Source organism: Mya arenaria, chromosome 16, assembly GCF_026914265.1.
Source record: "Mya arenaria isolate MELC-2E11 chromosome 16, ASM2691426v1".
Classification (NCBI taxonomy): domain Eukaryota; kingdom Metazoa; phylum Mollusca; class Bivalvia; order Myida; family Myidae; genus Mya; species Mya arenaria.
The window spans coordinates 42,094,329-42,118,837 of record NC_069137.1 but is presented as its reverse complement, the minus strand read 5'-3'; the positions used below and the strand labels follow the sequence as shown (position 1 = coordinate 42,118,837).

Below are 24,509 nucleotides of genomic sequence, written 5' to 3'. Positions count from 1 at the left end.
TTCTTTACTCACTCGAGTCTTATCAATTACCAAATCATTTATCGAATTTTAAAATAAAAATCATAAGGTCCCACAAAAGGACAGCATAAGCATACATTATATTTAAAGCATAATGGGTAAGGCTATATGAGATGTAAGGTGTAAATTATTTCAACAAGAGGGTGTTTCATAAGTCTTATTTTCTACTAAACACTTCTAAAAGTGAAAAAAAATATGTTACTTGTAATCAGCAGCATTTTTAACAAAATATCCCGAAACACTACAATAGGTGCCCCTACTTTTTGGTTCGAACGACTTTTTCCTAGGGTTGGATTACTTTAGAACATTATCATTGCGCTTGATATGAGGAATGTTACCATTGGTATCATATGCGAAAAATGCAATTATCAGACAGTAATAAATGTTAAGCAAGCCATCCCATTCAGGGCCAAAGATAAAGCCACTATGATCTTCATTGGTAAATCAGGTGAACAATACCACATGGTATATGCTATATGATTTTAACATGGCATGACTTAAAGGTACAGTTTAATAATATACTTGTTTCCATTTCTAATGTAATTTCCGAGTTTGACTTATTAAGTGAAATTCGCAAATCATAAGTAAATACCAATTTGTTTAAATATATTAATATAAAAGTGGTAAAACGAATCTTATCAATTGAACCACTTATAATGCTACTTATTCAGTGGAATTCGCAAACCATAACTAGTTAACCAGTTACTGAAAGAAACCAAACGTGCACTTATAGCTAAATGGTAACACGCATCGTATTACGTTAACCAGTTTTAATGTTAATAATTAAATGGAATTCGCAAACCAATACTAGTTAACCTTGTTAACGCCAGAATCTGGAATGCATTAATAGCTAAGTGGTATCAAGAATCTTATTACGTTAACCAGTTAGTATGTTAAATCTTAACACAATGTTATAATAAAGAAACCGTTAAAAACTTTTCCAAATCATATTGAAAACATTTGGTACCTGGCATTTCGTAGCATCGATTTTGACGGATGTTAGACATCACATTCAAAACCATTTTTAATAAAACGACTGCGAGACCTTAACGTTCGTAAACACGCTACTGAAGCACACAGCAACGGTTAGAACTTCAAAACTTAAATACAACATGCGTTCTAAAACACATCTTATACTTAAGTGTTCGTGAACAGCGTACATACGTTGAAAAAGTGTTTGATTCGAGATGTGCGAGAGTCTATATTCAAGTTTAATAGCTGTTCTACTACGTCTTATCATCTTCAGCATTGTGAGAAGGGGAACTTTGCAATTGAAACGATTGGTTAGGCTTGTATGGCTAGACATCATGCTCAATATTCTTAAAAAGGGTAAGTGTATTAGCAATAAATACTTGATCAGTGCACATTTGAAACGATTGGTTAGGCTTGTATGGCTAGACATCATGCTCAATATTCTTAAAAGGAGTAAGTGTATTGGCAATTAATACTTGATCAGTGCACATTTGAAACGATTGGTTAGGCTTGTATGGCTAGACATCATGCTCAATATTCTTAAAAAGGGTAAGTGTATAGTGATGTAATACTTGATCAGTGCACATTTGAAACGCTTGGTTAGGCTTGTATGGATAGACATCATGCTCAATATTCTTAAAAACGGTAAGTGTATAGTGAAGTAATACTTGATCAGTGCACATTTGAAACGATTGGTTAGGCTTGTATGGCTAGACATCATGCTCAATATTCTTAAAAAGGGTAAGTGTATTGGCAATAAATACTTGATCAGTGCACATTTGAAACGATTGGTTAGGCTCGTATGGCTAGACATCATGCTCAATATTCTTAAAAAGGGTAAGTGTATTGGCAATAAATACTTGATCAGTGCACATTTGAAAGGTAAATGCTATTTCAGATTTTGAATCATGTTAATACGTTTTAAAACAGGTTGACAGTGAGATTGAGATATGACTTATTTGGCCTTTAATTAGAGAAAAAACTTAAAACATTTTCCTAAAATTGCAGGCTGTAATGCTTATTATTGTGAATTATAAGGGAACTTGAAATATTTCATTTAAAATTATGAATTAGCTTTTGTATTAAGGTGAATATGTCAAGGAATACAACCACGGCCTGAGAGCATAACTATTCATTATAATCCAGATTTGTATAGCGCTTTATTCATATATACAATAACAATTCAAATATGCTGTATTGGCAGAAAAACGTTTTGATATGATTAGGTAGACTGTGCAAGAAAACAAAGTCAACCTACGTACCATAGCACGGACCATCCATTATGGATAATAATATATCCATTAAAATATTATGTGTAATAATGAACATTCGAAATACCAATTAAACGTATGAATATTTGAAATCGTTCGAAATCAGTATATTAAGAAGTTTTAAAATATTGAAATGAAATGAGTGAGTAATATGAATTAGGAGTTTGCTAACAGATCATAAAATAATTGGTAGCGTATAGTTGTATAAATTAAGTACCCGGCATTGCGTTGGCACTCAATTGATGCATACATAAATCTCACAGTCTGTATGTTTGCCATCCGTTCGTTTGACCCTACGATGTTGATTAATGGCGACAGAACGTTCAGGTCGTAAAAAGAAGCTTGGTTAAAACAAGTATATAACCCCCAAAAATCCACAAATATGTCTAGCTCAAAAAGAATGTGTGTAGCGCATGACATTTGTGTTCCAACGTGAAAGGTCAAGGTCATAATCTATGGTCAATGTTCAACACAACTTAAGACCTTAGCAATGATATTTTATCTGATTCGAAATTTCAATCAATATTCACAAATATGAAAAGATCGACGTGTTGTTATAACTGTGTCAAAGAACCATTACTTCATCCACAGCATTACAATTTACGGTGGTATTTAAGAAGTATACCACTTCCTTTTTCTATGCGGCTGCGCTCGTAAGCATTAATCACATTTTGTGGTAGCTCTAGTTTTAATATCATTCCTTTTCCTCATAAAACGTATATTTAGGCTAGATCTTGCGAAATTTGGATTTGTTTATTCAGTTATTTCCTTTCATTGAGTTGAAGGCTTGAGAAGAACAGGTTTATCGTCTTCTTACTTTTCAATATTTTGCCTAGATCGTGCGAAATTTAAAGTAATCCTAATAATTCATAAAGCATATAAATTTGAGTTATTTGCATACATGTTTACAATGTCTATGGGATATTGAAATCCTTCCCCAAAAGGGTGAAAAAGTTTTTGTATTGAACTGTATTATGTAAACGAAAATCTCATAAATCTTATCAATAATGGTTATGTGAAAAGTGGTATATTCTCGCTATCGGGTAGAGGTTATTGAGAAATGATTGAGAGGTCTTAAGGAACAGTTAATGTTTTTTCTTTGTCGTGCATATAACAAATGCCGAGAGATTGTAATTAAATGATAAAAAACGCTTTTGTATAACATTGTATAAGGTGAAGGAATATCTCACATATCTTAAAAACTCACAAATGTCACCTTTATTTCCCTATAAATGACAGAAAGAAACTGGTAATTATATCTCGCAGTTTGACAATCATATACAATCTTTGCATTTCACGGACACTTGTACTTGATATACAGAAGACAGATACATGTTTTTTATTGAACGCAATTTATAGATATTTATCTCAAGGTTTACTGTAAATTAAGCGAAAGATTACTTAACGGAATGAGCATTAAGGAAGTTTAAATACAAGGAACGGTTATAAACATAACAACTTAAAGCAGCAGTTTTGAATTCATCGATAATATTCATCGTTGAAAACTTTAAAATAATTTGTCCAGTATGAATGTTAGAATTCAGATAAATTTATCAAAGTAAAAAACAACAACAGACATTAGACACATCGCCAGCAGGCTCGCACCAGGACACTCTGGAATGCTGAACGGTGTCTTTAACGCTGAATCAGTAGTATATTAATACATGAATGGTGTATAAATATTAGGGCTGCCACGATACGCCAAGACCGAATCGTGGTATATCGCGATACAAGAGTAGCGTACCGAGATACGTATCGCGATATTTTTGTGTATTAATAATATTGTTTCGAATTGGAACATTTTATTCAAAACAGCAAAGTGCTTAAACAATTCATAGATATGATGATACCATATGTTGACTAGAACATATCTAACTAAAAACAAATGAACCAAACACAAACAAAACCATCACGGAGTTCAAAACTTCTATAGCATTTCAGTCTTTAAATTTGGACTAGAAATATGTAAACAATTATGAAAAGACCTATAAACTTTGAAAATTGAATTTTAATGGAAAAAACCGGTACGCTTATGTTGTACCGCGGTACGATTTCTTTTTGCTACCGCGATATACCGGTATACCGGTATATCGTGGCAGCCCTAATAATTATCACACAATTTGTCAATATTGAAGCCCAAGGTGTAAATATTCAAACGTTTATATGTATACTTTTGTTTATAATAAACCTGCACACTAACAAAACAACTGTCGACGGGAAGTATTGTATTCGACAGTTTTGTATAGTGTAGATTCAAATTACTAGGTTGAATTCATAAATTTTTCAAAGCCCTGATAGCTAGATGTTATAAACTATTCACAAAGCAATTGCGATTCGATCGAAACTTCCAATGACACAAATGTAAGGTGCTACACTGTCAACGCTTCCTGGCAACCACTCGAGCGGTATCCGTTTTTATCCAAATAATTATTACTACAAAGACAAGTGCAGGAGCCTTTATTCCAACAAGATCATGTTTATAGATGTGAGTCATTTAGAAAAGTAACAAAACAGGACAAACATAAGGCGAAACAATTATATTTTCCGGTCAAGTGTGTGTTTTTTTCAAGATCTGATACCATTTTAAATAAATGTTATTACAAACTTTATATATTTATTTATATTTGTCAAATCATACTCTTTTATTTATAATATACAAAGTAAAGTTAGACAACTGTAAGTTAACCTTGGGATAAGCTCTATTCGAGTTACTGCTCTTCATAGGGCCGTGTTATATGCCAATATATAGATGCTCCATAAGCCTAAACTTTGATCTAATTCAATTAACCATTGCCTAAAATGTTGGTGACGTCACACAATTTGGTATAATATGTTTTTGTTTCTTTTTGTTGTTGTTTTTTTCCTCTGCATGCTCGTACTTCTACGTAAGGTTGGGTAGTAAATTGGGCCGGTGTAAACTCGGTTACCTTGACAATATATACATAGTTAAGAACAGTAACAGCAGTGAAGACGTTTCAACCTACGTCCACATTATTATTGTAAAAAAAGAGCTGTCCTAGAATGCGACAAATTATCTGGAATAAGCTCCGTCGGATGAATAGCTATAGGTGTATAGCATAGACGTTGGATAAAGGGTCTGATAAACATCCAATTTGTCTTAACAGAAGCTTTCAAGGTGATTGATTCAATGTCATGTTTTTACGTTTTGTTTGACATTTACCCCATAATTTGACTTTTACCTTGAACGTTAGAACTTATTCTTCTCATGCAACAGACCGATGGAGCTTAATAAAATTGTGAATTGTATAAATATTTAAAAAAATGTCATCGCAACATTTCAATTTGACCAACTTTCATCCGTTGGGGATCAACTGCTTATCATGGCAAACCTGCCTACCAAGTGTGAGGCCCCTGGCCAAAGCGTTTGTTCCTATTTGATCCCTTTTGATCAAACGAAATCCATCTCTAGGATGACAAAACATATGTGTCGTATACCGTACATGTATTATTAATTCAATTTGGTCAATCTTCGTTGAGTATTTAAAACAAATCCACCAAAGTTTAGAATTAATACCTCTAGTGTGTAATTTAGTTTATTATTCGTAACCTTGTTTTCCCTAGCTTGTCAGTTTTCAAAGAAAAAAAGTGGTCATAAACCTCGGCGCAGTCTTCCTCTTCGGTGCTGGTGGCGTGCTAATACATCAACCGCAGTCATTTCTCAAAAACGATGGTCGATATTTAGATTAGATATTAGTCCCATGTGTTTATAGGTAATGTAACATGCGTATCAAGGCGCCATGGATATATCTATTATAATTCCTTTTCCATTGTTTGACACAAGTTGATGTACGAAGTACCAGTATAGAGTGCAACAAGTGCAAAGTCACACATAATTCAAGAACTAAGATACAAGATACATAGTTCTTAATTTAAGTCGGGTTTATGCTAACCGGTTCCTATACAGACATAAAATAGATAGGTTGATAAATGCATGACATTACCGTATATGTGTGTACGTGCGCTTTTGTCTTTTAGTAAAGGTAAGACCTATGTCAGGTTTTATTAAAAACATTCGTTGTTTTTGTTTAGCTATTGTTTATTATATTATGTTTATTGTCATGATGATTACCATTCGTGAAAGGAACGCCGCGCTATTTCAGACGAAGCACATCTGTATAATTTCGTTATCTAAGTATCTCCCTTCATTAAGAAATTTATCACACTATTTTTTTCTTAAAAATAACGAAGGTTTTTTGAAGAGGTTAATATGGATGTGTTTCAATGCTGTTGTATTTAAATAAACTTGGATGGTAGTTTAGATGCGTAGAAAACAAACCATTAAATGTGAATGTTAAACGAGTCATATGGGCATTCATTTCATATATATAAACAACAAATCACGGGTAAGCATCTGTAATTTTAATTGTTCTATCAACAATGTGTTAGTTCACTTTGAATTTAAAGCAAAATACTACGTCACTAATTTCTGATGAGGTCAACAGTCAGACAAGATGGATTTTGGTCGAACATAATAATGATCATTCATTCATTATGACACAGAACTTGTAATGACATCGTCAATTGTTCTTAACATTAAATATTTATTTATTTCTAACCTACCGTGTCGTGTATTGTTATCAACTGTATAAGCGGAGATTTGCAGCCTTTCAAATTGCTGTCCGTCTCGCGCTTTGTATTGTATCAAATTCCTCGTGCAAAATGTTCCGAATATTGGGAATGTGAGCATTTATTAGCAAAAACCATTGGTTACACTTTGTTTTAGAACTTGTATACTGTTAGCATATATGCTATTTGCAAATATTCGTTGTCCAAAGTGAACGAAAAAGTAATAAAATTTGTTTTTAGCTGATTATATAGCCGATCGGAATAATCTGATTTAAATATTAAGAGAATACCCGTAATTTCATACAGGCATAAGATGTTAACAATGTTACACCATTTAATTAAGAATTTAAAATCAAAGCGCTGAATGCTTTGAAAGACTGTCGTTGAGTTTAAGACTTTTCATATGAAAAGAGATAAATCGATTTCATTCATCCGTAGAACGGAAGGGTTTATCTATCCTTTCATAACCGTCCTGTTAACATTGTTTCGCCATTAACTTCCGCCAATAAAGTATAACCTTTAGTTCCGGGGATGTTTTTGCCAAACTTTAATACTTTATATGTAGTTTTCGGAAAAAGCCTTAGTCGAAAACTATACAGGTGTGTATCTCTTATAGGTTTTGGAAATCCAGAGAGAGACATGAAATGCCTGTCCAAATAAAAAGGTTTGGGAAATCCGAACAAAATGTATTTGCAACACTCTCAATATTGGAGTTGCTCTCAAATACTTATACATTTTGTTCGGATTTCCCAAACCTTTTTATTTGGACAGGCATTTCATGTCTCTCTCTGGTGAACTATTGAGTGGTAGTGTGGTTGTGCATCCGAAGGGCGGAATGTGGTATTCGGGCCGTCCGACAGGTTTCCAATCAAAAACTGAAATACGCCTGGGCTGTTATACATCAAATTGGTAGGCAGGTTGGGAAACGCTCGAGTCCGCGGTCACCTTGAGCTATCGGACGTATGTTTTTTTTTATCAAAAGGGATCAAAATGGACAAACGCTTTGGCCAGGAGCCTCACACTTGTAAGGCATGTTTGCCATGACCAGCATTTGATCTCTAACGATTGAAGGTCAGTTGGTCAAATTGTAATGTTGCGATGACATTTTTAAATTTTAATAAATTCACAAACTTATCAAGCTTCATCGGACTGTTGCATGTGAAATATGTGTTCTTACGTTCAAGGTAAATGTCACATTTTGAGGTCAATGTCAAACAAAACAATGACAATGAATCAATCACCTTGAAGGCGTTTGTAAAGATAAATTGGATCAGACCCATTTATTCAACGTCTATGTTATACACTTATAGCTAGTCATCCGACAAACCTTATTCGGTGTAATCTGTCGCATTCCTGGACAGCTTTTCTTTTACAATCGTAGAATTCAGGAATGGCGTACGACGGATCCATAATGTTACAAACATAGTGTCATCAAACAATTATCAGTGCGTGATACTAATTTACATTTTTTTAATTAATTTTACCTTTTCAACTGATAACAACTTTATATTGCACATCAAACAAACATTTAAACTGATGATTTATTGAATAAGATGAAATCTTCAGAGTCAAATACCTTAATGGTAATGGTACAGAAGGAAACGTAATGATTAATCAAGGAGAATAACTCCAATAGAGGCCATTCCGACGTAGAATACGCGTTGTCAAACTTAACGCATGCCGACAAACACTGTGTTTAACTGAAACAGATTAAAACATTAAGTTTAACTCAATGAAATTAAACAAATGTGATAAAAGCATTTGAAAGACATGAAACCAGATAAAAACAGCTTAAAGTTTAATTACAGTCAATATTAATTTCGATAACAATCATGTCTTAATTAATTAAATCATTTATTTTGCAGAACTTAATTAACAAATTTAAACCTTATGCAGCATTTGAAATATGACAAATTCAGAAACACATATATTGCAAATTTACAATAAGAAAACATGCATTGTCAAGCAACAAGGCGTAGGTACGGCTATCAATTATTTTTACACATCTCAAAACTATTCATTTGAAAGAACACTAATATAGACATTACGCTTGCGATGGCCTTTGTAAAAAGAATCCTTCTATTTCTCTGTTAAAGTGACACTCTTATTCAAATTCAATACATACACATGTATAACAAACATACATTTTGAGTGATAAACCTTTAAATACTTACTAAATAATGCATTGATGGAAATATTAACTGTCGAAAACAAAATTATAACCGTTAATTTATTAGCTAAATAGGCAAAATTTAGATGATTGGCGAGTGCTTAAAGATTTGATGTGATCAACTTTCGTCTCATAATGTAGAAACACCGTGTTAACCGCACCTTACTTTCAAAGAAACTCGGTCTCCTTCATAAATACCATTGTTTTGACAGTTATTCATCCCTTGCGATATATCAAAACAATTATATTAATTGCGGTAAATATTTTCTGGGAGTAAGAATGTCTCTTTAAGTATTTTGTAGATTAGACAAAGGCTGTTTTTACGCGTTGAAGACGGAACATATATAATTGTTTTATATAAGGGTAGCACTCTTTATTATTCTTTTTTTCTCTGTGAACGTACTTTCACGACATGATGGCAAATACAATGATTTAATGACCAGTCCATCTTTACTGAAAAGCTAAATTAAAATAGCATCCTCATCCAGCGTTGATGAAACGTCTTTTTTGCTGTAACTGTTCGCAACTTTGTATACATTGTCAAGGTAACCGATTTAACACCGGCACACTTTACTAGCCAACCTTCCATAGAAGTACGAGCATGCACAAGAAAAACAACAACTCAAACATAATAACATATTATACCAAATTGTGTGACGTCACCAACATTTTAGGCAATGGTTAAATGAATTAAATCAGAGTTTAAGCTAATGTAGCATCTTAACATTGGAATATAATTACGACCCTATGAAGGGCAGTAACTCGAACAGAGCACAGCGCAAGGTAAACTTATAGTTGTCCAACTTTACTTCGTATGTTATTGCTAAAACAGTATGATTTGACAAATATAAATAAATATATAAAGTTTGTAATAAAATTTATTTAAAATGGTAACAGCTCTTGAAAAAAATCATTTGACCGGAGTATAAAATTGTTTCGCCTTATATTCGTGCTGTTTCGTAACTTTTCTATATGACTCACGCTTTCATACTCACAGCTATAAACATGATCATGTTGGAATAAAGGCTCCTGCACTTGTCCTTGTTGTTACAATTATTTGTTTAAAACCGGATACCGCTCAAGTCGTTGTATAAGGGGGTGTTGACAATGAAGCTACTTTCTTTACTGACAATGGAAGTTTCGATCGAACCAAATGCTTTGTGTATAGTTTGCATATGGTTTGTGGTTCGAATGGATCGTTCTCCGTTTATAACATCTAGCTATCAGGGCTTTAAATATTTGTGAAATAAACCTAGTAATTTGAATCTACACTACACAAAACTGTCGAATACCATATTTCCCACTGACAGTTGTTTTGTTGGGGTACAGGTTTATTATAAACAAAGCATACACATAATCATTTGGATGATTAGGCTTCGCTATTGACAAATTTCATTATCATTATACAATGTATTGATATACTATTGGTTCAGCGTTAAAGACCCCATTTAGCATTTTAGAGTGCCCTGGTGCGAACCTGCAGGCGATGTTTTTAATGTCTGTTTTTGTTTAGTTTGATATTCTAAGACACATGCTGGACAAATTATTTTCAAGTTTTTAACTGTCGAATACAATACTTCCCGTTGACAGTTGTTTTGTTAGAGTGCAGGTTTATTATAAACAAAAACATACACATACACATAAACATTTGAATGTTTATACTTTGGGCTTCAATATTGACAAATTTTGTTATAACCATTTTATTGATATACTATTTTTTCAGCGTTAAAGACCCCGTTTAGCATTTCAGAGTGTTTTGGTGTGAAACTGCAGTAGAATGAATTTATCTGAATTCTAATACTAATGCTCGAGAAATTATTTTAAAAAAATCAACGATGAAAATAGTCGATGAATTCAATACTGCAGCTTTAAGTTTTTTTTATTTTTAAAATTGTTCCTTGTATTGAAACTTCCTAAGGCCACACCAAATTAACGTTTCGTTCCTTTGATTTTTGCCAAAATAAATGGAGCGAGCGAGCTAAAAAATAAATACAATTTTGTCAGTTTTCATTAAACCCGAAGAGAGCTAAGAGCGAAAAATATTTTTTTTCCTTATAATCAATATAAAAAGAAAAGATTGTTCAATATAAATGCCCTTAAACACATTTTAATGCAATCTTGTACTGAACCTCTTATGGACATTGGAAAAATGTCAGAATAAATTAAAACGTATTTTTATATGACGATCATTCATAATAAAAAATAGGCATTTCTTTTAGGAAAAAGTTCTAAACGACTGAAGTAAATCTACCCGAATCACTTCAACATCATTTGCAACTGTATTTAGACTTACTAAGTATTGATTTCACATGTGTTCAATTGATGTTTTACAAAGGCATCATCAAACATCAAACACTTTTGATTTCTATACTAAGTTTTGTTTTTATTATCACAGGAAATGCAATGGCATGTGCTTATCAAAACAAAAAGAACAAGGGTTGTGCAGAGTACTTTTATGGTCAATGTTTTTATGCACCAGCCAATTGTATATGGACCCCCTTAGTCCGGAATAGCGGATACTTTAACTTCCTGGTCCATCCAATCCCGGGTAAAATACCCGACCTGCAAGGACAAACTGCTGGCAAAATACCTGCCAAATGCCCCACACGCCGGGATACCTAGGTAAGGCCCATTCCCCGATAGTATCGGAGTGAAGACAAAACCACTGCATTCACTAGACACTGCGGGGCCTATCTGGAAGGTAAAATCTAAGGTGATAATCTTAGGCTTACCTATGATTTAGTCTATCTAGACCAGTGTTTATATCGCTAATTGTGAAAAAAATACTTTGTTCAAAACTGTCGTTTGTCAGAATTTGGTAAAAAAATGAGCTTGATACATCTATTTGGACCAAACAATGACTCATGTTCCTGCTATGTTAAGCTGTCATCTTTAACATCGGCGTGTATAATGTAAAATTTAGGTCACTTGTATTATTACTTGAGTCAGATAATACTTAGTTGATTATTCCATCCAAAACGAGTCACTATCAACGCAATATTATAGCCTATCAGTCACAGATACACAAGCTATATTGCATAATAATGGCTTTAATGCATGAGACGATGATTTAAAGCATGCTCAAAACATATTTATTGTCAAAAACAGGTTTTAATTTACAAAATTACGGCCTCATTGTTTATACCGGAAGCCGCCATTTTGATTGAATTTATTGAAAGCCATGCTAAACCGATTGATATACAGTATAAAAATACCACGCAATGGTAACTTCCCTATACAAAGAATCGTAAACTAGGGTAGAACAATTATAATTGATTATTTTTCAGCCCTTTAAAAAGTTAGTACTTGAACAAATCTGATTGGGAATCAAAATGTAGGTGCGGGCACACAAAAAAAGATGATATCTATTAGGAATATAGGAGCGTTAAATCCGTGGAACAAATCATCAATTTGGTGTGGCCTAAGCGCTTATTACTTCAAGTAATGATTCACTTAATTCGCAGGAAACCGTTGAGGTAAATATCTATAAGTTGCTTCCAATAAAAAAAATGTACCTGTCGTCTGTATATTAAGTAAAATGGTCTGTAAAATGCAAAGATGTTAATATATGAATGTCAAACTGACGAGGTATAATTCACAAGTTTCTTTCTGTCATTTATAGTGACATGAAGATGACATGTGTGTGTTTTGTTAGATATATGAGATTTTCGCTCACATAATACGGTGTTATACAAAAGCATTTTCATAATTTCATTTCAATCTCTCGGCATTCGATAAAAAAACAAACATTACCTGTCCCTTAAAGCTGCACTCTCACAGAGTGAACATTTTGGCAACTTTTTTTATTTTTTGTCTTGGAACGAGCCAATTTTTGCGAAAATCCATGGAAACCAGTTATATAATATTTTGCATAGATCGTGCAAAATGTAAAGAATAACAAATCATTTTTAAAGCAAGTTGATTTGAGTTATATGCACACATTAATACAATATCTATGGGACAATGCAATCCTTCTACAATAATATGAATATAAATAAAATATCCAATATAAAAGCTTTTATATTAAACTTAATGTCAACCTGTTCAAAATTATTCAAAATCTTAAATGGTATTGACTTTTCAAAAGTGCATTGATCAAGTATTACTTCACTATAGAACTACCTTTTCTAAGAATATTGAGCATGATGTATAGCCATACAAGCCTACTTGTATCGTTTAAATTGCAAAAATCCCCTTCTCACAATGCTGAATACTCGTTAAGTATTAATTCAACGTAGTAGAACAGCTGTTTAACTTGAATTAAGACTAAATGCACACCTCAAATCAAATACTTTGTCAAATTATGTACGCTGTACTCGAACTAATAGTTTGGTAATCAATACGACTCAAATGAGTGAAGAATGTAAACGCTCTTTATTGAAAATAGATACCGTTTCTGATTACCCGTCTCAAAGATTTGGTAATTCATGTTAAAACTTACTGTGCCGTATACTGACATGGATTTTAAATATTTAATTTGTTTGTTTTTCACAATTTGCACAGGTAATATGTACGCTTTTATCATTTGTTTCTTTCCATGTTTACTTAAATAAAAGTTGTGTTTTATCTTAAAACGTATGTGAGAACAGCGAATAAAACGCAGTAATAATATATAATAATGGATGTTATTTTCAGTGAATGATCAAACATATAACGTCGAGTGAGCACCAGAAATCAAAGTTTTGTATTTGAACTTTCGGTTTTCACGGGAAAAAAATCATTTGGAAGCCGACTGAAACATACATTTTATTTTCTCTATGAATAAAACCTTTTAAAATGGTGTTATATGTACTGAAATGCAAAGGCGCGCTTAGTTTATGATTTTATCAAGACGTTTTACAAAAAAATATATTAAGAAGTATTTTTCAAAACTGTATACGCGCAGATGTTTGATGTTGACAATAAAGAAGGTAAACAATTTAAAGCTGCACTCTCACATATTTACCGATTTGACAACTTTTTTTATTTCTTGTCTTGGAATGAGCCATTTTGGGGTAAATATCAGTACTACAGTGATATAAGACTGCTGACAAAAGATTATATCGCAGATTTCAATTTTTATACAGGGTAGAAAAAAATGATAATGAATGCAGATACTTATCGACAACCTATATAAACCGGAAAAATATAAATGATAACGAACGCGGATACTTTTATACAGGGTAGAATTAAATGACATTGCAAGCGGATACTAATCAACATCTATACAGGGTAGAATTTAAGGACATTGCAAACGGATATTTATCGACATTTATACAGGGTAGAATTAAATGATAATGCAATCGGATACTCATCAACATTTATACAGGGTAGAATTAAATGATAATGCAATCGTATACTCATCAACATTTATACAGGGTAGAATTAAATGATATTGCAAGCGGATACTAATCAACATCAATACAGGGTAGAATTAAAGGACATTGCAAACGGATATTTATCGACATTTATACAGGGTAGAATTAAATGATAATGCAATCGGATACTCATCAACATTTATACAGGGTAGAATTAAATGATAATGCAATCGGATACTCATCAACATTTATACAGGGTAGAATTAAATGATATTGCAAGCGGATACTAATCAACATCAATACAGGATAGAATTAAAGGACATTGCAAACGGATACTTATCGACATTTATACAGGGTAGAAATAAATGATAGTGTAAGCGGATACTTATCCATATTTATACAGGGTAGAATTAAATGATATTGCAAGCGGATACTTATCAACATTTATACAGGGTAGAATTAAATGATAATGCAAGCTGATACTTATCAACAATTATACAGAATAGAATTAAATGATATTGAAAGCGGATACTTATCAACTTGTATACGGGGTTAAAATAGATGCTAATGAAGCAGGACTTTTCAACCTTTATAACATTTTCCTGCTTTAAAAATTGTCAGTGTCGATCATTTTGATATTCATCAGCAAGATATTGATAATTTTCAGTCTCAGGGAAAAGTTTTAATAACTGGTTATATGAATTCCCGAGTAGGAAATAGACGTTATTATATAGTGTGCGACAATTTTGTTATTTTTATTGACCAAGAATACTATATACCTGATTTGACATCGTCTAGATTAACTGATGACAAGATTTATAATGAGTACGATTAAAAATTGATTGACGTTTGTAAATCATGTTCTTTGTGAGTAGCCAACAGTAGAATAGGTCGAAATACTTGGACATTCTCGTTCATGAGTCACGTGGGCTCTATCGTTATATATAGTCTCTAACTGAAAGGTGGAACTTTTCAGTATATTGACACATTTAAGGTCGATGTGTTTAGTGAGTGGTCTGATCATTGCTCACTGTCATTTGTTATCCAAAACAATAGTGCTGTATGTTTTGTTGAGCCTTCATCCGAGCGAATGAGAGTACTAGTAGGGTGACGCATTTAAAAAATATTGTCTTAGTTGGTTATTTGGCAAGCTGACTGATTTTAATAACTTGTTACAAAGGAAAATATTTTATCTAAACCGGATCTTTTGTTCTTAACCAAGAATACATAGTAGAGAAAGGTCTGAAGGTTCTTTTTGAAATTATAAATAACAAAGCATAACAACTTTAAGCCTAGCGTTCTATGTCCATTGTTTGACGCTTGTGTTGGGGCCACGTGGAGTCATGGGTCAGCAACATGGGGATCTTCAAATTCAAAAGGGATCGAGCGTATTCACCTTACATTTTGTAAGTATACACTTGATGTTAAAAACAATTTATGCAAGATGGCCTATCGGCGAAATACTAGGTAGATACCCTGTATACGTCAACAGATTTGCTAGTTCTTTTTATTTATAAAGTTTCGCTTTTTATAGCAATATATCCTCTCAATAAAACAATGGCTTACCTGAGAGCATGCCGTAAAATAATTTTATGATTCATAATTTATGATTTGACAACAACAATAACACAATGTTCTCAAGGCTTAATAATTTAACAACAACAATAACACAATGTTCTCAATGCTTAATAATTTAACAACAACAATAACACAATGTTTTCAAGGCTTAATGATTTAACAACAACACTACCACAATGTTTTTAATGCTAAATGATTCAGCAACGACAAAAATAAAGTCCCAAAGGCTTAATGATTTAGCAACAACAAAAACACAATGTTCTCAAGGCTTAATGTTTGAACAAAAACAAAAGAACAATTTTCTCAAGACTTAATGATTTAAAATCAAGAATAACACAATGTTAAGATTGACTGGGCAATGCACAGTTTATTTGTAATGTCGCCGCATGGCGCCATTATTCGTCAACTTCAGTTATGTCTCTTACTTTGAGACACTTGGCCTACATAAATACGGCTATTAATGAAAACGGTTATTTAACGGCTATGTAAACAAACTGTACTTTAATAAATTGCAATATTTATTCAAAATGCGCTTGAAATTAATGGTCTATACGCTAAATTACTAGACGTTGGTTGGTCCTTGAACAGTGCGTAAATGCCTGTCATGCATGTTCTGAGCGGCACTTACTATCAAGATGTTATCCTGTTTAAATTGTTCTGTGTAATTAGGTCTCGAATCATACGTAAGCCTATTACATTCAGAGTTGTTATTTTTTAACATTTTTTAAACCGAGAAATTCGGGCTCTATAGAATAGTTTTATTCTGCATTATCACTAATCAAATATTGCAGTCATTGTACATACCTCACGCAAAATGACCAACGTCGTTTGGTATAATGTAAAATAATCGATAAATCCTAATAACCGTGTAACCATCATGACCTATTGAAATTACATTTGTGGAAGTAACGTCCATTTTGTGACTATTTAAGCAAAACCCTTTCATCTTTTTCTAAGTTTGATACGAGTTTGCTTTTTAAAATGTTTAACACGTTTGATTGATTAATATATGTTTTGATTTATATCAATTTTTACACGCATCACATTAATTGGCTAGTATATATTTTTTTGATATTTTATCAACCTTTTAATAGTGTATACATGTTCTTCCACTTATATTAACTTTAATATTTTAACAGCGTTATTACAAGTTAAAGGTGTTCGAATTTACTCGTGTTTAACTGACCGCCCCAAGGCTCGAACATAATACCTCTTGGAGGAGAGGCAGGCAGATATACGACTTGTCCAATCTCTCAGCTATTATTATACCTCATTATCATAAACTAATGGACTAAGGATTATATGACGACATGAGCATCTTAAAATAACGTTGCATATGTCATCGCTTTGTTTTGACCATCACGGTGCATATTTAACCTCGCAGATAAAGAGAAAATATATGATTTTTGGGAACACGTGATTAAGACATTTTGAGTCCTGAATCACTGAAGGACGATTATGTTTCGGACCCGATCACATGACGACATTCTCTACTTTTGCATTAAATTTAATTGCACTTGTCATTGCTGTAGTTATGTCTATATATTTACATCCGTACTTGATTATCTGAACGATGCAAATTGAGTTCATTTGCATGAACCGGTTGACCTTTTGTGTCCTTTGTAGGTGGAGTCTGGCAAGAAAGAAACGCTCTGGTTTGGCGCTTGTGAATCACCACGCGTATAAATCTAACTACGATCTATTTTATTGCTAAATATAGCTGGGAACATGATCTGCTTAATACCGGCTTGTTTACAATCTTCATTTGATGTTTAATGAAGTATTTAAATGAAAAAGACATTCTTTTTTAGAAATATCATTAGAAAAATGCTTTATTTTTCATTTGATTACAAAATAACACGAAATGAACAATTAATCAAAACAAATTAAATTAATTACGCTGTTTTTACTAAGGTTCGTCTGCAACAATTGTCAAAACAAACATGATTAATGAGTTCGACAATTTCTTTATAGGACAAGAATATGATCCATTATCGGGTTCAGACAATAAATATATATTTCCTCGAAATAATTAGGCAATATCATCGTCCAGTCATTTGAAAAGGTCAGTAATTATATACTTTCAACTGAGACAAAGCCAGTGGCACTTGTGATGGAAGGGACATAAAAACCAAAACTAAAACGGTTTAAACCACTGGCAGATGAAGAAATCAACAACATTGAGGGAAAACATCAAACAACCTTCACAAAGAAAAACAACCAATGGGGCATAAATTTGTTTCAGAGTATGAAATACAAATTTATGCCCACTCACATGGGTCATGCATATGTAAAACAGGAGTTAAAATGTATCGAAGTTCTGTTGATTAAAATAAACATAATATAACAAAAATCATAATCACCTCTATATATTTTACAGCAATTACCAAATGATTAAACAAATATTTGATTATTTATTTTTGTCTGCAAAATACCTATGTACTATTTAGTATGCTGAGGATAAAATAAACGCCTGCCTAAAACACCAAGGGCGACAAGTGCTCTATCCATTTACATTCGCCATACACGTTTTGTTCCCCTTATTTTCATTGAAGACTGGTTCTCTAACACTTTAACGTCGAAATCAAAGGGAATTAAAAAGCGAAAATGTAAATATCAGTATTGATTCTTATTTTCCATGCGTTCTTGCAGTAAGCTAGCGCTTCTTTGATTTGCAAAATCGCGGCCGACCGTTCATACTTCATGAACACACGAAAAATAAGAATTTATCGTTAAATTACCTCATTTTTACTCTTGTTTTCAGTGATTTAACGCAAACTGAATAAATGGGTCGGCGCGCTGTTGGTTGACAGTACATTACTTTTAGGTATAAATTTGTATTTCATCGGTATTTTTCAGAATTTCATACTGCATATATTTGCGTTTTATTTGGTTTATTTTACATTCTATAACAAATATAATTCCATTCAACAATTATTATGAACACTAGTAAATACAATTAACTGAATGCTTGATGACATCCAGCTTAAAACCATGTACCTAGGATATAGAATATACGATAAAAAATATTCATTTGATAAATATTGACCAATCAATGAACATTTTTGATCACCAAACCAAAATCATAATCGGTTTATACAGTTTATACCTTTGCCTACTGAGGACGACGGGTCATTGGTAAACGCAGCGTGTTTTAATTTTGGCAGTGTAGTGTTATAGTTATTGCTAGTGGTAGAAGTGTTGAAGTAGCAGTGGCACAACTTGTGTAATTACCAGTACCGGTTATAGTAGCAGTAGCTGTAGCAGTAGTACAAGTAGCAATACATGTGTATGTCAATGCTTTACATGTTAAGTAACCAACGATATATACGAGCCTACGATACCAATGCTAACATTTCACACATCAGCCGCATTGATTATGTTCTAAAGGAATCTAACCCTTGGAGAAATTCGTCCGAACCAAAAAGAAGGTGTTTTTAGTGTTTCGGGATTTTTTGCTAGAAAAGCTGCTGATCACCAGTAACTAGATCAGTAAATAATTAAAAAAAATAACAACGTTGACGTTTACAACGTTGTTAACATAAACAGAGTTTTGAAAAATCGGCCCATTTTTTATTACCTTATATCGTGCATTTATGTAACTCTTGATAAGCTATTGTTACATTTTGTGAACGTGCAGGCCGGTATAAATAAAATATTCTACATTAATTAGTTAAGTTAAAGCACGGTTAGATGCAACAAACTTTTTTATTTAGATCCATTATTATGTGGAAGTCTTTGAGTTGAATGATCAAAGCATTACTTGAAAGAAGTATCAGCGACATTTTGGCGCTTTTTCAACTTGTGCATTTTAAGTTTGCATAAAACGTTTATGATACAAAATTGCAAAGGCGTGCTTAGTTTTTGATTTAGTCATTACATTCCAGAGAGAACGTCAAAAAAAATCCCAGTAGTAAACGTAATGGCGTAAGATTTTAAGAATACGCGGGATAACAATTTAAAACATTGGATGATATTCATTAAGTTCATTAATCATTTTCTAAAGTATATAATTATCAACTTTTTACAAGAGTTGGCACCAATGCTATAGAAAGCGATTCAACAAATGATAAAAAGGGGGCTCAAGCTTATGTACTTTCGCCATCGAAATATACCCATTCGGTTAGCCCGCTAAAATTACCGTAAATTATAGTCTAAAGTTAAATAGTCATTGGTTAAACATATCATATTAAGATACTATCCGTTATGTCATGAAAGAGAAAGGCATAAAAATATAAAGAAAAAAAAAAGATCTTCATCGTAAAATGATCCATAAATTAAGAAAAATATAACATTTTAGGTTCGGCCTTTATATAGTGCATTTAATATTTCATTGGCAATTTATAAACTCGCTTGTTTGACATATTTTTAATTTCCTAAACCGCCCTATTAATGAGAGGGGCGTTATGTGCCGGTATGAACTGAGGAATATGTGCCTCATGTGCGTTTGCCTCGACGTTTTATATACTTTTATTTTCTCTTTTTTCTGTGTTTATATAAAAAATATTTTTAAATATATGCTTTTTATTTATTTCCATTAACAGCAGATAAAAAGCAATTATTTATCAACCTTTATACAGGGTGGATACAAATGATAATGAAAGCGAATAGTTATGAACCTTTGTAAGGGTGAAAACCAATGATAACAAATTCGAACAATTATCCACCTTTATACATGATAAAATGCAATGATAGTAAAGCGAACGAATCCAATGAAAATGACAGCGTATTTGTACCTACTTTTCCACTATGTAGAAACAAATAATAATGAAAGCGTATCCCTGACAGTGTGAAAACCCCGTCAAAATAATTAGATAATGTCCTTGTGATGATGATTTTAATGTTGTGGCTTTCAAAAATTGATTCTCAATGCGTTTTAACTATTAAACGTCATAATGAATAAGATTTCATATTTCGAAATAAAATGACTAATACATTTCCTTTAAAACAATAACCCAGTGTCGATGTAAATGATAATTAATATTGTTAATTTATAAGAACCATTTTCTTAGCATTTATCTTGAACTTCTTTAACTCAGTATATGTATTAACAAAAGCTTTATTGTTGATGACATAGTGATTCCGGAACTGAAGTCATTCGTAATGCGTTCACGCATTGAGCGAACTGACGCAACACGAGCCACAGTTAAAAAAATGCGCATTCGAAACGAAATTTAACATCGAGATATCGATATATCCTTTCTACAGAAAAACAATGGTTGAGCTATCTTAACAGTGCGCATTACCTTGTGTTTTCTTGTGTATTTGCAGTGTCAGAGGTTCTGCCTTTGGAATGTTACCAATGCGCTTCGGTAACCACGTCAAATTGTGGAGATCCTTTCATATCAGAAGGCGTAACCACTACGAATTGCGTCGGGGTGTGCACGAAAATAATAATCGACGAAAACATAGCTTTCGATGACGGAGGTATGTCGGTCATCTGTGCCTACTGTCTTATTACGTTGTGTGTAACACGTCGACACCTCGTTTGCTTATAACCTTGATGTATTTAGCTTTTCTTTTCTTCGGAAATGAGTTTAACTGACTGCTTTAAGGCGGTTCCTCAATAGCTAGAATACTATCAAAACTGTACAAGACGGATTCGGTCAATTAAGGAGATGTTAAGACGAGGACGAAAGCGGGCCAGCGGTGACATCCAGCATTTCATTTAACATCACCAGCCCACCACCACCCGGAGTACAATAAATACATTTTACTTCAAGACTGGGCACATTGCTTTATTAAAAGCAAACTAATTGGCTTAAATCTGAATAAAAACATCAACATTATAATAATTATTATTATTCGCGGTTGAATAACTGAATTATATCATAGACATAAAATAACCTATAATAATTATTATTATTCGCGGTTGAATAACTGAATTATATCATAGACATAGAATAACCATCTCCAACGCCCTTTTCCACACGTATTGCCACCCAGTAGGCGTTTTGTTTAAAACATCTTATGCCGTTTTAGCGACATCATACATATTACCTTCTATGTTCTTCGGCTGTAGGTAATTGTGCAGTCCTCCATATTTGATAAAAACCTTAAGACGTATCAACACTGTAAGGTACTATTTGTAAAATTCCTTATTCTTTTGAATGTTGAACTTTGTTGGAATGTTTATGGCTTCAGCAGAAATGGTATTGTTTGATATTATGTTGGAATTTCTTGGAATTTTGTAATTCAGTGTTATGACCTCTGATTTCCTCTAATGTTATTTTCATCTTATGAGTAGATGAAGGGACAATAAAAAGGATGAGCGCAAAATTGAGTGAATCATGCCATGATTTCTGGCTTTGATTTGAACGATTGTGTCGATTCGGTTACGCTTTCATACGCTTTACGCTTTCCGATGAGTTAAATCTAGTGTATAATGTTGTTTTTTTGTTTTCTTGTGACGTTTTGTGTCCATGATTAGCTTATCTTTAGATCGAAGGTAGACACGCCGCCATGATTGGTTTATGTATAAGAGAAATATGGAACAATCAATTTACGTAACGGCTAATTTGCTCCAATAAAACTATCATAGGATTTACACAATCTGTCTGTTGCTGTTTAAATGCGACTGTTTGTATTCACGACGTCCTGATAACCCTGCAAGCACCTGAACCACAAGGGCTGATTCAATATTAAAACTAAGATAATACCACGCAGAGTGACTGTATAAGTTCTTAAATGTATGTACGACACGACATTTATTTTATTTTATTTTCATTGTTGCATCAATATGTATTTAATGTTGCAAATACCATTTAGTAGCATCTGTTTTCGAACACATTCGGACACTTTGTCTGCAGATGTACAACTTTTTCTACTTGCAGATATAGTGAGAGATTGCCTCACAAGCGACTACAGATATAGCGGAGATAAATGCGAACAGGCTTCCGCGCTTGGCTACGAAGGCAAAGTCTGCTTGTGCAAGTCCGATCATTGCAATGGTGTCGGCTCGACATCAGCTACTTGGAGTAGTATTGTTCTAACAGCCATTTTGTTCTCCAATCACATTGTATCTTGGATGTAAAGATTAGTGAGAAAGACAACACAATTACAAACTTTTAGTAGTGCTCTACTGTGAAAATCATAACAAAACATTATACTCTTGGCAAGTTTTGTGACTTGTTACAGAACTGAAATTTGTGGGTTTTCAATTTTGATTTTCGTAATTTATTGTATTTGCTGTTTTAGTCCAACGACCACAACAGTCGCGTATGTGTGCCGCCATGTTGGAGTATCCAAAATAATGACGTCACAGTGTAAAATACCCTTTCACGTGACAAAATTATACTAAAAAAAGGTATTAAGCGAATGTCGAAAGAAGGCGTGAAGTTTACTACGATATTTATCGACATTACCCGATATTTACCGGTTCATTAGGGTCCGTAATCCTAAAGTCAATACTAAGACTTACATAGCGCGGTGAAATTAAGCTCTTGAAAGCTGTATTCATTATTCAAAAATCATTATCAATATGAGTAATTTGTAGGCAATTACAAGAACGGATTAGTCGGATTTAAATCTATTCGAAAATCATTGAAAGCGTTTAAGGTCAGTCATTTGGTAAATTTCCGTTCATAGAATATCAACAGAATACGAATGCAATACGAAAGCTGACACCTTGATAATGTTATAGTTAACATAATGTCATTCAACTGATAAAGCATTATCACGTACGTCTTATATCTTTACCACTGCTGTCTTATATGCCGTACTAAGTGGCTCAAAAGTGTACTTTCAACAGCATTAAGACCTAATATTAATAATATATATATATACGTCACATTGTGTTTTGTATCTTTCAATAAAACAATCTTTTCAACCTGTTAATACTATCTGTGTTAGTTATTGGCACATATTTAGTACTAGTTGTATTGTACAGCGTAATGTAACGTATCCCTTAGTTAGTAGTTTAACAACTTCTAACAATGGCATGCGTTTCCCACCAGTGATCACAGTAACAGTGTGTTCAGTCAAGTGTGGTCCTATCGCCTATTGATAAATTGAATTCACTTGACGCTTTGCTTACATACTGTTTGGTTCACACAATAAATATATATTCTATATATATATATATATACATAAGGTTTTTGTCATATTTATTGATTTTTTTGTATTTGTCTTTTATTTTGCTACTTGTATTCACTAAGTTGCTTATTGTACATGTTAATTCCGTCGACAGATGCTTGCTAATGGATCGCGCTTTGCTTACATACTGTTTGGTTCACGCAATAAATATATAATGTATATATATATTACAGTCCTTCCGTTGATAGAACCCGTAACGCCCATCCGGTGTCATATATATATATTTACTTGTCTCCCGAGCTTATTTCCACACTTTAACTAACTTGACGATAACCTCCTGTTAGAGTAGCAGTGATATACGATGGTTTAAAGGCTACAAATACAATTTAATGCAATCATGCCGAGGAAAACAACATTTTAAGAAAATAATGATGAAATGAAGCTGCATAGTAATAAGTTCAAATTCACGTACGTTCAAATCTGACAAACAGAATTGTGATGATTCATTGTTTAAAAAAATCCATTGACCCAAAGAAACAAAATCTGCTTCAGTCAACATCGCTATATCATCACCTACACCTA

At 33.0% G+C, this 24,509-nt stretch overlaps 1 protein-coding gene across 1 annotated transcript; it reads left to right on the top strand.

Moving 5' to 3' along the window:
• Window positions 1-13,342: 13,342 nt before the first annotated feature.
• LOC128221870 (uncharacterized) lies at window positions 13,343-24,152 on the top strand. Its single transcript, XM_052930494.1, has 3 exons — window positions 13,343-13,521; window positions 21,165-21,320; window positions 22,727-24,152. Exons 1-3 carry the CDS (start codon window positions 13,446-13,448, stop codon window positions 22,924-22,926), a joined length of 432 nt encoding a protein of 143 aa, XP_052786454.1. The 5' UTR covers window positions 13,343-13,445; the 3' UTR covers window positions 22,927-24,152.
• The last annotated feature ends 357 nt before the right edge of the window (window positions 24,153-24,509 follow it).